We start from the raw sequence: 18,080 nt of genomic DNA on the forward strand, positions 1-18,080 counted from the left end.
AACCGCAAACTAAAAGAAAACAGATAAATAATAGTTATGCAATCTAATTTCATTTAATTTAGAATTCTGTATCGCAATTTCGTCAAGATTTAATAATCGTTTTACATTGTACATTTTTCTTAAAATCAGGTGTAAAGGGACAGTCCATAAGTGTGGACACTACGGTACGTTTCCTACTAATTACTCACCTGAATGATCTGCAGAGGAAATACAAACCTTTAATGAGTAACAATAAGGGTTTATCAAGAGAAATCAAAGAACATTCAGGCTGTGAGTAGAGAAACTGTTATAATGAGAATCTGATTCACAGGGAAAAAAGCCAACAAACCCTGAAGACAAAAATAAATAAATCGGGCCTCGATATGGGGGAGATCACGAAAATCTGCAGCAGTGACGGAGAATATGGACACAGCAGGGAACTAGAGACATTTTACTGAATTTCAGGACAGGTGTGTGTGTGTGTGTGTGTGTGTGTGTTTGCTCACCTCGGTGGATCACGGACAGTTTGCTGTGCAGGTGTTCCAGAGCTTTCACAATCTGTAACAGGAAACAAGGTTCAGTGTAACAGATCCATTCATTTCCTGTGTGTGGAGGTCAGTAACTGTGTCTAATGGACACGGCGGTGTGCAGGAGCGAGGAACGGAAACAGAGGAAATCCACCTGTCATTTGTACAAGAAAGCAGGAAATATCCTTTTTCTCCAGCCTCATCTCTACCAAACACACACCGTCTCTAAGGGTCCGGTCCCACAACACCGAGAACTATAACTACACCTGTAATAACTCCAGCTCTGACTCTCCCTCTGCCTGAATTTAGTCCCAGTCTGGAGCAGAAACACCACAACGACAGTATAATCCCCACTATAGAGATCTTGCAGTCATGTGACCGGAAAGTACACAACCGCCATCGTGTCGGTCAAAAACACAGCTGAATACTGCTGCACTCGTGTACAGAATGGATCAATTTCAACCGACGGACTACACGGCTCATTTTTCTAATGAACAGATAACTAGATACATGTCTAAAATAAACGATCTACAGATTTGTGACCCTTATGGCTTACCGGACGGAGTTTTCACGACCGGATTTTGAACTGCCAGCGGAATACCCGGACGTGTATAATTACCTCATTAACTTTCCCTCGCTGTTCAGTGGTGAAGCACTGCGTGCTTATAAATCTCTGCACAGTTATCTTTACAGAAATTCAGGATTTGTCAGCGACTCAGATGTGGCATCTTGTAAACAAGAATCCTCATTGGATGGGTAAGTCACTTAAGTATTGAGTATAGCACTGACCAGCCAATTATAGAATAGAATAAGGTAATTCCAGCTCGTCCGTCTTGTTTACCATGGATCTGGCGTTGGAGAGGTAGAGGCTTGGCAGTGGAGATTTGAGTGGCTGTTTTCTGAGCTTAGTCAACAGGCCGGCTCTACAGCCTCGCTTTTGCTTCCGCTCCCGGCACCGCCTCCTTCGCTTTGCTTCCGATAACAATCCACGGAGATCCCGCTGGTCTCGCTATCTCGTCCGGAATGTTTTTTTTTTTCTCGTCCGGAATGTTGTGCATGCGATGGAAATCGCTACAAACCGTCATTTTCTGCTGGAAACCAATGTCCAGTAAGTCCATACGGTTGTAGTGGATATTGAAGTCCGGTACAGATGAACAACACGCAAAAATACACACAAAAAACATAAAAAACGTGCACAGGTAGGGAGAGCTTGTAGCCGCAGCCGTTGTAGTAGAATTGTATATAGTAGGGTTTTCCAGAAGAAAAGGTAGAAATAAAAGCAGAAGTAGAACCAGAAGTAGAAGGCGGAATATGGCGTTTGACCGACAAGATGGCGTCTGTCACAATCTGGATCGGCTGTGACGTCACATGCAAGTGCTCCATATCATCACTCGGTCCCGACACTCAGGGAAATAAACGCATGCAACTTAGGAATAGTCATGGAAGTTTTTTCCAAGTAGTAGCACATTATTCCGGGTCATACTGTACAGCTTGGACTTCAAAACCACCCATGCACACACTCCGGTGGTCGATAAAATACAGATAGGTCACGGATTACGGAAATATAATTTTAAAAAAGGATACAAATTACGTCGTGGTTACGGATTTTAATACGGATGCATCACGGATGCTAATAATTTAAGGATTGGTCACGGACGTTTCAGTATATTACAGATGGGTTACTGATTTCATACGGATGATGCATCAGGAATAAAACTTAAGAAGTCTAAAACAATTACATGTTTGGACTGCCGAAGTTCATAATTAAAATATCTTACTTGCATTTATATGTTTACTTTATTAATTTACTTTGATATTTCATGAAAAATCACATAGCCGTCAATAAAAGATCCGTGATTTGTATTACATTTTTTATTTTCTGTGAATCCGTATTCCGTGACTTCATGATGCAACAAGGATGTAGAAAGTCGCCCGGGGAAAAACACCATGATACGATACACAACATACAATGCATCGTGATATATACACTGTCGCACAGTGTGACAACGATGGTTTTATTTAACCTCTCCAAAAGAAAAAAAAATTAATTAAAAAAATAATAATAATCACTGAAATCCCAAAACGTCAAAAGGCACAACTCCTCTAGTCACTTAACATAACTGTCAGGTTTCATGAAAAAAAAAAAAAAATCCTAATAGTTTGAGTTATGCTCCGGAAACTAAAATGTTTACAGACAGTGATTTTTATTATATATATATATATATATATATATATATATATATATATATATATATATATATACACATACAGTTAGGTCCATAAATATTTGGACAGAGGCAACATTTTTCTAATTTTGGTTCTGTACATTACCACAATGAATTTTGAACAAAACAATTCAGATGCAGTTGAAGTTCAGACTTTCAGCTTTAATTCAGTGGGTTGAACAAAATGATTGCATAAAAATGTGAGGAACTAAAGCATTTTTTAAACACAATCCCTTCATTTCAGGGGCTCAAAAGTAATTGGACAAATTAAATAATTGTAAATAAAATGTTCATTTCTAATACTTGGTTGAAAACCCTTTGTTGGCAATGACTGCCTGAAGTCTTGAACTCATGGACATCACCAGACGCTGTGTTTCCTCCTTTTTAATGCTCTGCCAGGCCTTTACTGCAGCGGCTTTCAGTTGCTGTTTGTTTGTGGGCCTTTCTGTCTGAAGTTTAGTCTTTAACAAGTGAAATGCTGCTTAATTGGGTTGAGATCAGGTGACTGACTTGGCCATTCAAGAATATTCCACTTCTTTGCTTTAATAAACTCCTGGGTTGCTTTGGCTTTATGTTTTGGGTCATTGTCCATCTGTATTATGAAACGCCAACCAATCAGTTTGGCTGGATTTGAGCACACAGTATGTCTCTGAATACCTCAGAATTCATCCGGCTGCTTCTGTCCTGTGTCACATCATCAATAAACACTAGTGACCCAGTGCTACTGGCAGCCATGCATGCCCAAGCCATCACACTGCCTCCGCCGTGTTTTACAGATGATGTGGTATGCTTTGGATCATGAGCTGTACCACGCCTTTGCCATATTTTTTTCTTTCCATCATTCTGTTCGAGGTTGACTTGGTTTCATCTGTCCAAAGAATGTTCTTCCAGAACTGTGCTGGCTTTTTTAGCAAAGTCCAATCTAGCCTTTTTATTCTTGAGGCTTATGAGTGGCTTGCACCGTGCAGTGAACCCTCTGTATTTACTTTCATGCAGTCTTCTCTTTATGGTAGATTTGGATATTGATACGCCTACCTCCTGGAGAGTGTTGTTCACTTGGTTGGCTGTTGTGAAGGGGTTTCTCTTCACCATGGAAATTATTCTGCGATCATCCACCACTGTTGTCTTCTGTGAGCGTCCAGGTCTTTTTGCATTGATGAGTTCACCAGTGCTTTCTTTCTTTCTCAGGATGTACCAAACTGTAGATTTTGCCACTCCTAATATTGTAGCAATTTCTCGGATGGGTTTTTTTCTGTTTTCGCAGCTTAAGGATGGCTTGTTTCACCTGCATGGAGAGCTCCTTTGACCGCATGTTTTCTTCACAGCAAAATCTTCCAAATGCAAGCACCACACCTCAAATCAACTCCAGGCCTTTTATCTGCTTAATTGAGAATGACATAACGAAGGAATTGCCCACACCTGCCCATGAAATAGCCTTTGAGTCAATTGTCCAATTACTTTTGGTCCCTTTAAAAACAGGGTGGCACATGTTAAGGAGCTGAAACTCCTAAACCCTTCATCCAGTTTTAATGTGGATTTTCCCTTTTACAGTGATCTGTTATAGCTGACTTATAATTTTCCTGTTGTGCCTTTTCTTTTATTGTTCGGGTTTGTCTTGTAGCTGTCTCCTTTTCGCACTCTTTCTTATGTTCATTTTTTCTTGTGTTGAAACTCCTTCCTGTCTCCCCGATGTAAGTTTTATTGCATAATTGGCATGGAATCTCATATATGGTGTTGCATCTGTTGTCCGGATGTATTCTGTCTTTGGGATGAACCAGGATCTGACGGAGTGTTGTGTGTGTGGTTTGACAGGTGTGTTAATGTTGTGTTTCCTCATTACTCTTTGAATGCGTTCAGTTATTCCCCTAATGTATGGTAATGTCACTACTCCCCTGTGTTCTTGTTTGTTGGTTTGTTTTTTCTCTTTCTTCTGTGTTTTATTGTTCTTAACCTGTTCCGCCCCTTTGGATATTGCCCATTGTGGATATTGACATGCCTTCAGTGCGTGTTGTATATGTTGTTCCTCCTGTTCTTTGTCCTGTGGATCTGTAATTATTGCTGTGCGTTCATGTAATGTTCTGACTACTGATATTTTGTGCATTATGGGGTGTTCGGAAGTCCAGTTTAAATGTTGGTCGGTGTGTGTGTGGGGGGGTTTTCTGTGTACTTTTATTTTGATGTCCCCATCTTGTGTGTGATGTATTTTTAAGTCCAAAAATGCTATTGACTGCTCCGTTTCCTCTTCATGTGTGAATTTTATATTGCCGGTGTTGTCTATGGTGTTGAGATGGTCGGTAAGTTGTTGAGTGTGTCCCCTCTTCACTTTTTCCAGTATGTCATCCACGTAACGTTTCCAGAGTGTTGGCCTGTATTCCACTGGTATTGTAGTGAGTGCTTTCTGCTCCAGATCTTCCATGAAAAAGCCGCACATGATGGCTGATAGCGGGTCTCCCATGGCAAAACCTTCCTTCTGTCTGTAAATTGTATTCCTGAACTGAAAGTATGTGGATGTGGTGATGAATTGAAGGAGCTGAGTGATGTCTTGTATGGTGAGGTTTGTGCGTTTCTTGAGCGTCCTGTCTGTTTTTAATTTGTCTTGTACTATCTGTATGGTGGCTTCCGTGGGTGTTCTGGTGAACAGAGATATGACGTCGTGTGATATGAAAACTTCGTCTTGCTGCATTTTTATGTTTTTTAGTTCTTCTGCCAATTGTTTTGAGTTTTTGCAGTGTTGGTCTGTGAGTCCTAGTAATGGTTTATTTCAGTAAGTGGTTTTGATAAGTTGTAAGTGACTGAACCAATGCTATCTACTATGGGGCGTAATGGTGTTCCTGGTTTGTGTATCTTTGGTGTGCCGTAAATCCTGGGGATGACGTTGGCTGTGGGTACTAAATGACTGTATGCCTGCTTATCTATTTTATTTTCATCGAGTAGTGGTTTTAGTAGTGCTTTAAGTTTCTTTTTCTTGTCTTCTGTTGGGTCTTTTTTTAATATTTCAAATGCGTTGTCACTGAGTAATTCAATCATTTTCCGTTCATATTCATCAGTGTCCATAATAACTGTTGTTCTGCCTTTATCTGCTGGGAGGATTGTGATATCTTTATTTTTTTGCTAATGTTTTCATGGCTTTGGCTTCCTGTTTTGTGATGTCGAAACATGTCAGGTAAACAAACCCAAAAACTAGATGTCTGATAAAAAAAGAAAAAAAAAAAAAAACTAACTACCCTCAAATGAAAGCTGAAAGTCTGGACTTTATGTCCATGTCCATTATATAACTATAACCTGAATATGTTTCAGTAAACGGGTTTAAAAAAAAAACAAAATTTGTGTCAGTGTCCAAATATATATGGACCTAACTGTGTATATATTTAAAAAAAAAAAAAAAATGCGGCTTTGTGCATGGTTTGGTTTTGAAATGAAAATTAAATTGTATCGTACACTCCATGATATATACACCGTCATCAGTAACAGCAATTTGGGATGCGGCCAAGCCGTCTTCCTGTCCGTCTCAGCCCTGGTATTCTCCGATTACTCGACACCGCCATCTCCGTTCAGTCACGAGCGCGACACACAGCCTGCTTATTCTCACTGACTGACACAGGGTCATGTAACGCATTAAAGCCAACACTTTTTGTGCCTTAATCCATTATTTTTATTTTAAATACAAAGTTTTGATGCACTTTTTACACTGTTTTTGTATTTATGGTTCTGCTCTTGTTAACCATTTTCTCCACAACTCATCAGCCGTCACATGATTTGAATCCTTTGCTTTTACTGGTTTATTTCAAACTGAGAATATTTTATTTTATTTTTTACAACTGAAGCTGCTTTCTCTAACTGCAGGTTCGAGAGTAATTCTGTGGCAATAATACACTAATCAGTTATATGATATTCAACATGAGCATGTTGTGGCAGACGTTTCAAAATATTATGACTGTGATTTCACTCTTTGGACAGACGGAGCCTGAAGAGCATGTTTTTTCTTTGATGTGCTGATCTCAAGTTGCATTGCAGGCATTCTTTCAGGTCTCCTATCTCAAAAAGCGAGTTCATAATTCCTTCAGCTCTAGACAGGACTTCTGTTCGGACTGAACGACAGATTAAAAGTTAACGAATCAAAGAAAATGAAAGTCACAAACGGCGAACGTTTTATAAAAGCTTTACTGATGAGCGGAACAGTTCTCTCCGTCACCATCATCCTGCTTAGGAGTCATTTTGTTACTCGATTAACTCAAGGGAAGTTTATTGGATGGCCAGGTTGACAAATTACCCAGAAATCATTGCATCAGTGTACGGATACAATTCAATTTTCATTTCAAAACCAAACCGTGTACAAAGCTGTTTGTATACATTTAATTTGCATATGCAAACCAGGCATTATCGCAGTCACTGTAATCACAACAGGTCATTAAACGACGGAAGCACAGACAGACAGGTTACAAAATAGGGTTTGGATTTTTATTCTGGCAGCGATTCTACAATATTTCTTTCAGTTTTGAATCAAATCTGCCTAGAGAGAGACGCTTTCATCCAAAGTGATTTCTCATCGAGAAGAAGGTAAAGGCTCAGGGTTAAGGGACTTGCCCAAAAGTGGTGCTTGGTAATACCAAGATTAAAACTCAATCTTCTGATCAGTCATCAGGAGGCGGAACTGCACAGCTTCATGGAGCAAACGATTGTACAGATTACTGCTGAAATCTCTTCAGGCACGTTTGTGCTTATTGCTGAAAAAAAACGCATCTCCCTTATCATGACGCTCTTTGTGCCGCTTGTGATCGAGTCTTTCGGGGAAGTCCAAGATGGAAGCTGAATCGCATGACTGAAAAAGGGCATAATATAACGTGACCCAGCAAGTAACTTTCTAACCTGCTAACTGGCTATAAATACGCCAAGAAAAACACAGCACTATTTATTTCCGATATTAAGGAAAGCAAAGGAAAGGAAAGGAAAGGAAAGGAAAGGGGGGAACAAACCACACACCCTTTCAGTGCATTCTGAGCCTGCTTTTGGACCAAAATGAATGAAATCTAAAGAAACAGAATATATTTAGTGACTAATACAATACTGAGACCGTTATTAAATACGACACCCACCGAGACGGCCGTCTTGCCCAGGATGTCCTCGGGGATGGTCATCCCCTTCTCATGGACCTGCTTGTAAAACTTATCCAGTGAGGTGTCCATTAGCTCCATACAGATCCACACGTCGCCCTGGCAACATGGAGTTCATTCAGTCAGGTGACGGAGATAACAATACCATTACAAGCAGATTGTTATTTGAGATTCTTAAGGCATTAACATTTAAACTGATTGTTTTAAATCCAAAGTGGAGGCATGCATTTTTTTTTTTTTTTTTTTTTATACATTTCGTAACTTTTACAAAAACATGAACATTCAAACAAATATACAGTGCTCATCTCATCTCGTTATCTCTATATTATAATATGATATGGACAGGAGTGTTTGGTGTTTTAGTGGGAAACACGCCCCTCGTTTTTCATCCGAGCGCCATCTGGGACATGGAGAACCAAAACCAGGACATAAATCTCTATCGGTCACTCGTGAGGAAATCGATGAATTTTGATAAATTTGAGTCCTTTTTGTTTGTGAATATTGATATAATAAAAAGGAGGGAGGAAAAAAAAAAAAACACAAAACGTTGGCTTCAAGATATGAAGTTTATCTTCTCGTGTTGAAAAACTCGCATTCTTCTGATTAACCTGCGTATTTTTTTTTTTTTTTTGTGGCCATGTCCATGTAATATAAAGAACATTACATGGTGATGCAAAGATACCAAGTTTAACTTTATAAAGAAAATACTTTCACCCAATCGCTTCGCTCACTCTTGATCTATACACTACACTATATACATTCACCGCTGGATTTATTCTTCAATTAAACAATATTTCTCGTTCTTTAAAGGATAAGTAGTTTTAAGTAAAATTGACAAAACAAGTACAATACACTAAACTATATTCGCCACTTCTTTTTGGTGTTGTTCCATCTTTTAAATGGGAGAATATTTTGATCAGGCCTGAGTTTCCCAAAAGCATTGCAGCACAAATATCATCAAATGGTAGAGCGAGCAGCACACTGAACTCTCTCTCTCTCTGAAGAGAATAGATACCAGCGTTGGATTTTGGAGGCAGTGGAGATACGTAAGCGGGCGCAGAGGACGATGAACCGGGATGAGGGAGCGTACGCGCTGTCACACACCTGGAGCGCCGTCCTGGGCCAGCAACCTGACAGCAGGAGGCGTGGACTACCTGTTAAATTGGGCGGGACGTTCACACCTCCATAGAGTAACATCAGCTGATAAGGCACGTCACCACTCGACATCTGGTGACTGTTTTGAAGAAGGCGGAAGTGTTCGCCGAAACTGTCAACAAGCGAGGTAACATGCTTAAAAATACGTGTCTTAAGAAACGAACTTAAAAGAATAGTTATAATAATCAGACATAATGAATTTTCACTACATCTCTCTGTCTCTCTCTCTCTCTCTCTCTCTCTGATAAGATGCTCTTGCGTTAAGAGGCTTTTGGGAAACCCAGCCCTAATAAGCATTTTTTGCAAGCTTGCTCAATGAATGAATGAATGAATGAATTAATTAATTAAACTTTATTTAGTTGAAATTTCATTTTTAAATCTATCCTGGCAAATCATTTTTGCTTCCTTTTGAAAAAAATAAATAAATAAATAAACAATAATGATAAAACAAAAAGGCTTAATTTCATATTTATTTTAAACTCCAAGAAATGCTGGATAAACAGCTATAAGGTTCGATATTGTCACTTATTTTCACAGTGATTTCATGGGAAGGTAGACAGCACCCACGGTGAAGAAAGAATTTTTAAAAATAATAATAATGAATAAAGTAAGAAAACGTCAACTACTTCTGCCGTTTTATTTCTGCGATCGAGAGCACAAACCTCAGCTGCAGTTTGATGTAAAAACATCATTTCTAGAGCAAATCAGAATCCCTTCAACAGCTTTCGAATTCAGAAACTTGTTAAAGGAAGAAATCTTTAGTACACAAACCGTAACTGAAACTCAGAACCTGCTTCCCGTTTACGGGTTTCTCCGTCACTGTGCACCACCCGGTTGAGAGTATTTACTATTCAGAAGTGCACCGTTGCTGTGAAAATTACACCATCTCAGGAAGTTTGGAAAAAAGTGAAACCTTGTTCTGCATTTTCAGCTGAACCTTTCACAGATCCAAAACAGAGTTTTACTACAGTTTTACTCATTATTTGCGATAAAATAAAGTCCAATTAAATACCTCCATCTTTGTATGTAAGAACCAAGTTATTGTTGAACTGAAAGTTAGGCGGGGATCACGCTGAGCAGCGCCCGTACACAGGCGGCAGGTTCTCGATTGTTTGCGATGGTCTGGCAGCAGCAGGTCCAACACCATTATCATTACACTAGTGATATAAGAGTTTAACTTGATTCAACTATCCGAGTGTAACGCAATGCTCATCAACGTCAGTTTAGTGCATCATCAGAACGTTTTAGGCGCTCTGACTAACCAAAGCAGTCAGATTCTTATAGGGGCGGGACATGTGAAACTCCAAGAAGAGTTGGTTTGTGAAAGCAGCGTCTCAGGGACTCGAACTGAACGAGAATCTCACTCTCAAACACAACCATTACCGCTACCCATTTTTACAAGTCCTTATTTTATTGTTGTATGGAGCACTTGCATGTCGCATCACTTAGAACGAGACAGAACTTCATCACAGAATCACAGTCCGAGTGTTGTGTTCTACCGCTTCGTTTTTGTCAGCGTGATCCCGCCTTACTGTTAAATTCAGAGTTACTGAGAGACTGCAAGAGACGACCAAATCACTACAAGTTACCGTGAGATCGTAAGTTAATCTAAGACAGTAAGTTAATAAAAGACTAAGTTACTGTGAGTCTATGAGTGTTAAGTCTGTTTGTTTTAAACTGTAAAGACCAAGTTACTCTCATGCCCCTTTTCCACCAAAGCAGTTCCAGGGCTGGTTCGGGGCCAGTGCTTAGTTTGGAACCGGGTTTTCTGTTTCCACTGACAAAGAACTGGCTCTGGGCCAGAAAAACCGGTTCCAGGCTAGCACCAACTCTCTGCTGGGCCAGAGGAAAGAACCGCTTACATCAGCGGGGGGGCGGAGTTGTTAAGACCAACAACAATAAGACCGCAAAAGGTCGCCATTTTTAAGCAACGAGAAGCAGCAGCTGTACAAACGCGAAGTCATCCATTATTATTATTATTATTATTATTATTGTTGCTGCTGCTGCTTCTTCCATGTTGTTTTTGCTTCGATATTCGCGCCAAGGTTTATGCAAACGTAGCGACGTAACTGACGTATACAGCGACATAATGACGTGGTTCCCCTTAGCACCGCGAGCTATGGAAAAACAAACTGGTTCTCAGCTGGCTCGCAAGTTGAACGAGTTGTGAACCAGCACCAGCCCCGGAACTGATTTGGTGGAAAAGGGCTATCAGACGCCCAAGTTACTGTTCTCAATCACTTTAATTTTCATTACCATGAACAGGAGTCATTTCTCCCCCCAGTCAAAACTTTCAGCCTTTCATCTGCAAATTTTGATCATTTTGGCCAAACTTTTCATGAATCCCTAATAAATTTAAATGATATTCTATGAAACTAAGTCGTACATAAGCTGATGGGCCTGACTGTAAGCCACGTACAACGAGATTGAGTGGAACAAGACTGTCAATGAGGGCGATATCCACCTGAGGAATCCCGACCCATTTACCAGAAAGAATCCAAAACGGCGAGGAATTGACAGAGAAGAAGCGATTTTTGTTGAACTGCTTATTAAGGCTTAATTAGTCCATAACTTCATTAATAATTGTAATGAAGCAAATCTGGGTAGAAGTTCTATGCACCCTAGGTCCCCCTACCTTCATACCAGAAAGAATCAAAATCGGTGAAGAACTGAGGGAGAAGAAGCGATTTTCATGAAATGTGGACGACGCCAGATGGACAAGACGGCATAAACTCATCACCTGATGGCCGGATGAGCCAATAACTGTTTTATTCTCTCCACATTCACTGGATTTTGAGAAACAGAGCATTTTTATTTTTAGCAAATTCCATAAATAAAAACTTCACACAAAATGTCTGACAAAATAATTTCCGCTTAGAATGTAAACAAACTGGCGAAATGACAGGAGCAAGTTGTGAAAAACAAGATAATTCCTACAACAACAAAAAAAGTTCTTACCATCAAATATTTTTATTCCATATTTTGTTGCTTTTTTGAGGTCTTATTTTCGAGTAGAGTTTTTATTTTGTCCTCGGTTGGTTCAGCAACACGCTCCGCCATTTTGTTTTTCTCTCCTTACAATATATGGAGCTGATATCCTAGTAGTAGTGTAGCCAATCAGAGCGCGCGATTGCTCATATCCAGTCAATGTGGACATTATTATTATTATGCTGTCCAGTGGATTGATGCACCTCAGCTTTCTGTTCCTGATTGTAATCAAAAACACATCGTTTATTCAATATCTTGTGTGTTTTTATCTGTAGCTAGGCCATTTATACATTCGTTCTTGAAGAAAAATAGAAAGAAAAAAAAAGATTAATGAAAATGTCTAAGAATAGCAGAATTTTTCATTCGCCTGCTGTTTTCTACAGCAACACTGATGTCCGGTGGAATGACGCAGGCGCTGATCTCTACAGGAAGAGGCGTGGTCTGTATAGTACGATAGTCAATGAATACCAAATCTATGGACAGGTTCTGTTAATATTTTTATAGTTAGCTGATGCTCGATAATACGAGAAAGTCTTTAAAACAAGAGCAGAAATTATTAGAAAGACTGATGAACACAACTTTTTTTTTTCTCCCATAAATGCTCACTTTTGCTGAAACTTTTATAATTCATGACACCAAACTGGGTAAAGGAACGAACATTTAAACAGATTTAAACTTCACGCTGCGTCATTCCTCCGGACCGGACAGTAACTCGTATTAAACTCTACACTTGTGCATGTTAGCCAAGTCAAACATACACTGATGGATTCTATTTCACATTAATGAACGCAAAATAAAAGATTACTAATGTGAGATTCAGGAAGGGGCGTGGCTCCCAGGGGGTCTGTTAATATCAGAGAGCTTAAAACACCGATGCAACCATCGATCTGTTAACTAATGCATCAAAAAGAAGAACGTTAGAAGGTCTGCTGTTTGTTATTGAGAGTTTGTTCGACTTGCGTGTCTTTAGCTACCTCTCGGAACAGCGCTCCGTAGAAAGTCACCGTGAAAAAGCAATCCACCGTCCTCATGGAAATATCCAGATCCATTAGCAGCCGCTTCTGCTCCTGGCTGTTCACCGTCGCTCGGATTCTCTAGAAATATACGTATAAAATATTCAAACGCTTATGTCGTATGAATGAACAGATAAATGAAAGAACTGATCAAATGATGATGTTTAGTGTTGTATAATTAACCATCTCTAAACTCTATGAATTATCCTCAAAATCATTTCAGTTCTGAGCAAAATATAATCAGTGTCATACAGTTTAAAAAAAAAAAATAAACTTATCCAATTACGTGCAAAGCATCTCAACACCTGTATGAAGCTTTGTCATGAGAAGCATTTAAATACATTTCTATACATAATAAATACACATCCTTTATACTACTCAATGTGGATATTACAAACACGGCTCAAAATTCGCGGTGGTCTGGTCGCCCGAGGCGACTTAATTTGACATTTGGCGGGTAATTCCTGTCCCGGCTGGCTAGTTGAAAATAATATATGAAGCGAAGATTCAGACACACCGTCAACTAAAGCCGCCACATATTAATCGTGTGCCGTGTCTGTGTTAATCGATGTGTTTATCGGCAGGACGGAAAATACCGAAGAATTCCGAATCACATCGTGTACGAGTCAGGCTGTCGGTTTTTTCACTACTGCGCATGCATATCACGCATCTCGCTGAATATCGCGGTAATCACGTTATCAAATTCAATAGATGTGGCCACATTATCGCCCATTTAAACACGTGTTTTTGTTGTTGTTTACATCTACATCTGCCAAAGCTGCGTTGCGATGTGGAATTTTCTGAAAGGTGTACAGAAACCGCCAGAGACGGGGACAAAGCGACCTCGGTCTGAAGAGGAGAAAAAGGCCGCCGATAAAGCGTACGAGAAGGAGAAACGACAGAGGACTTATAAGCAAACGTGGGAGCAGGGTAGGCCTGGGCTGCGATATGATTTTTATGGAATAATTAATTTTTTTCAAGTTGATTCCTAGTCAATATGAAGCTCCGAATGCTTTCTCTCTCATAAATGGTTAAATACAGAAAGCATGTTGGACATATTTTGGGTGCTATAGTCATGATATTAAGTATATTTGTTTTCAATACTCGTACACCAAGTTGCCAAGTTTTCCAATATATTATTATTTGTTGATATTATATTATGGTGCTCTGTGTTGTTCTCATTTATGTATTTAACAACAGTATCAAAATACTCGGGTCTTGAAATAAATGCACATTAGTCATGAACAATGGTAACGACTCTCTTTTGCGTTATTTTTGACAGAAGTGAAATTCATACATGAACAAATTTTGTCGAGTTGATTTTCTGTTTGGCGAGTTACTCTGGAAGGGAACTAGTCCGACTGGCTGGTGAAAAAATATATGAATTTCTAGGCCTGACAAATATACATCCCTTTTTACTAAACTTAACAAGGGGTGCCAATAATTGTGGAGGGCACTGTAAATTGTGTGTGTGTGTATCAGAAATTATATATAAGCCCAGAAATTCCACACAAGTGTCTCTCTAACCTTTACAGCCATGATTATGCCACTGGGCACGTGCCTCATCTTGTCCACCACTCCATACGCCCCCCTGCCCAGCTCTCCGATCGGCTCCAGATCATCTGCCTTCACCTCGAAATTCTACACACACACACACACACACACGTTTAAAGAGGTACTTCAGCACCAAGTGATTCATTCATTCAAGATGACTCAGTGAATCCAGGATACACATAAAAAGACACCAACAGATGACCATGAAGGAGACAGAAAATAGATAAAGGATATTCTGGGTTAAATATGCTTAATAAAAGGGAAACGTGTGATTGCTCCAGCAGCGGCTCTGACTGTGCTGGGTGGTGAAAGAGCTCACGCTCGTTCCTGCCTGCTGCTACCTGCTCCAACTGGTTAAGGCCAGAAAGAGCTTTGAACCTAAAGGCCACAAAACAGTCTCCAGTAATCTGAGACCCTTTCAGTGCCCCTCATAAAATCCAACCTGCCTTTATCAGACGGCCACCTTTAAAGCGACTGTCTCCACACACACACAAAAAAAAAAAAAAAAAGCCACCACCTCTGCCAATGGAAAATTCCACTTCCTTGATGGGTTTAAAATAAATATTTTTACAGCTCGGGAAGCAGTAAAGCACATTCCTGTCTGCTGTAATCAGGAGGATTCAACTGAGCTATAAAGGGTGCTGGGTCGTTCCTCAGGGCCGTTCCTCCGGGCTCTGGGGCCGATTAATCCAGCCCAGCATTTATAAGTCGTCCGTCAGAACCTTACATCACCACATGTACAATAACGCAGTCTGTGAACCGCCAGGGAGAAGAACTCCAGTTCAGAGGACGGGACATTCTCTCTCTCACACACACAAAAAAAACCCACAACTCATCTCTACACATGAGCATTAAGGCCAAACACAAATATATACATTTTTTTAAATTAAAAACTCAAATTTATAAAAGTGGTATTTAAAATATATACACAATGAAAATAGTATTTTTCTTTTAAATACAATTTCTTCTTTGCCCAAGCAAGCATATATAATTTTTATATATAATTTATATAAAATATTTTTAACATACAATGCAAAACAGAATAAGGTACAATATAATTAAAAAAATAAAATGCCAAATAAAATGTCTAGCAAAAAATAAAAAAAACCCTACATTACTTTGAATACAAGACAATTATTGAATAATGAAGCAAACTAAAAATAAATGTAAAACACAACAATTAAAGCTCATAGGCAACGGTTTTAAATTTTATGCACATTTGAAACTTTATATGTTAAAAAACCCTCTGTAATTTTCTTCCGGTCCCAATAAGTATTGTTAATAAGTAATAATTAAAATAAGTTAGCGCGGATCGCAGCGAATTTCTGTTCAGCGATTTTCGTGAGCACTCGGCGTGTGACGTCATTCAAGACAAATAAACTGCTTGAGTTGAGTCCACTTCTGTTTACTTACATTGCCGTTCGGCTTGAGTGCAGACGTGCGTTCAGGAATCTCCAAAGAAAAAAACGTGCCTTATTGTTACAGTTCACTGCACAACAACGGGACCGGTTCAGGAAGAAGTTTTTACCTTTTTCCAAAAAAGGAGCTGAGGCAGAGCGAGCGGGTCGGCTTTTTCCGAAGAGGCGGAGCGAGTAGGTTGGCTTTTTCCGAAACAGGATAAGAGGCAGAGAGAGTGGGTTGTTTTTTTCCGGAAGAGGAGACGAGGCGGAGAGAGTGGATTGTGTGCGTGAAACAAAATCAAGCAGTCAAAGAAGAAACGGAGCAGCAACGCTCAAGCAAAAAGGAGAAGATTGGAGAGAAACATTTTTACTTCTGCTTGCAATTGACAAGTCAAGAATCCTGAGGGATCCTGTACAGTCACTGTGGAAATGAGACAAAGGGATATTTCCTCACTTAGAGTCGGCTATAAATAGTATAATGCCGCAGATGGCAGGCTAATGTGGCCTACCGGCGCACTGTCCAGTAATCGTTCCCTATATCCACTAGGGAGGGCGGTTTAATTATTCTTCAAAAGGGCTCTTATTTAGTATTACGACGAAAGTAGGAATTTATCATAACTACCAGGATAAATCGTTTGGGCGCGAGTCTTGTTGAGGTCCAGGGTCACCGCGATCAGAGTTGGCCGAGTCGCTGTCCGATTCCGAGGCCGCACGGTCAAACCAGTGAGCCACATTCACCGATTGCTTCGCAACGGCCACAGGTTCATACGGTTTCACCTCTTGGTATTTAATTTGGAGAGTTCCTGCTTCAAAATCACTCTCGCTTTCAGACATTTTACACAACCTCTCTCGACCAAAGTCCGTACACATGTGCTCGGTTCGCAGGTAAACACAGAGCTGCTCTCGGTCCGTTTGGCTTAAATGACGTCACGACGGCGGTCCCCTGGCGGTGAAAGTGCGCATAAGTGGGATGTAAACAAACCTTCAGAAATTGGGCAAAACAGTATATTTTAACCGTTTTATTCAATTTTAGGGTGCAAATTAGACACCAGGAAGATTGAATTTGCTTTTTGGGTCGTTCTTCTAGACAATAAAGTTGATATTCTATGTTTCACCTCTGACCCTTGCCTATGACCTTTAAGGTACAATAATAAAAATAAAAACGACGTCTAAAGAATGTTAATCTGAATACAAGATCATTGAATAATTATTAAATAAATTAAAAACTAAAAAGTACAACAAATTAAAACGATATAAAATATATAAATTAAAAATGTTAATTTGAATACAAGATCATGAGAATAATTAATTATGAGGGCCTTGAAGACACAATTTCATTTCAGACAAATTAAGAGTTTCGAATGAGACTTTTTTTTTCACCCGTTCTACCATTTACATTCGCAGATTCCTGTTTTTTTCCCCTCATCAGATTTGATGAGGTCTCATCACCTAATCGCTACTGAGCTGACCGCAATCATCCTTTACGTTTCTGTGTAAATAAACGCCATGAGTGAAGCGAAAAGCATCAGAAAACACAAAGTTCATTCACAAAAAGCTCATCTGTCATTACTGCATCATCGTAATCACCGTTTTAATCATGATGATCTGATAAAGCGCTGAACTGTGACCTGGTTACAAATTTCGCCAGCAGCTGGAAAGTCTGAATACAGCCTGCTTTTATAACTCATCATTACATTACATTAAATTACAGCACGCTGGTTATTGCTCAGTAACCGTTCCCTGTTTCAGTAATACGACCTTCATCGCGTTTCCTCATCAGACAGAGCCATTTAGTTCATTAGTTACACGCGAGTATCATTAACACGAACATTCTGTTCAACTGACTTTCTATTATGTTATACACTCACTAGCCACTTTAATAGGAACGTGTTGTTGATTCTCAGATCCCTGTTCTTGGCTGCAGGAGTGGAACCCAATGTGTTCTTCTGCTGTTGCGTGCTGAGATGCTTTTCTGCTCACCACGGTTGTAAAGAGTGATTATACGAGTTACTATATCCTTCCTGGCAACAAACAAAAAACATCCCCCCGACCCAATCTGGCCATTTTCCTCTGGCCTCTCAACAACGTTTGTTTTTTTCCACCCACAGAACTGTCGCTCACTCACTCA

At 39.7% G+C, this 18,080-nt stretch overlaps 1 protein-coding gene across 2 annotated transcripts in view; it reads right to left on the reverse strand.

Annotated features, from left to right (window-relative positions):
• Positions 1 to 18,080, reverse strand: part of map2k6 (mitogen-activated protein kinase kinase 6) — a 69,286-nt gene that overhangs the window by 11,532 nt on the left and 39,674 nt on the right. For both annotated transcript variants that reach the window (XM_060940316.1, XM_060940317.1), the window contains exons 4-7: positions 14,526 to 14,639; positions 12,960 to 13,079; positions 7,825 to 7,941; positions 486 to 537 (exon numbers count right to left, since the gene is read on the reverse strand). In XM_060940316.1, coding sequence (XP_060796299.1) covers positions 486 to 537; positions 7,825 to 7,941; positions 12,960 to 13,079; positions 14,526 to 14,639 — 403 coding nt within the window. The remainder of the gene's footprint in view (positions 1 to 485; positions 538 to 7,824; positions 7,942 to 12,959; positions 13,080 to 14,525; positions 14,640 to 18,080) is intronic.

The sequence above is a fragment of the Neoarius graeffei genome, chromosome 14 (assembly GCF_027579695.1).
Source record: "Neoarius graeffei isolate fNeoGra1 chromosome 14, fNeoGra1.pri, whole genome shotgun sequence".
Classification (NCBI taxonomy): domain Eukaryota; kingdom Metazoa; phylum Chordata; class Actinopteri; order Siluriformes; family Ariidae; genus Neoarius; species Neoarius graeffei.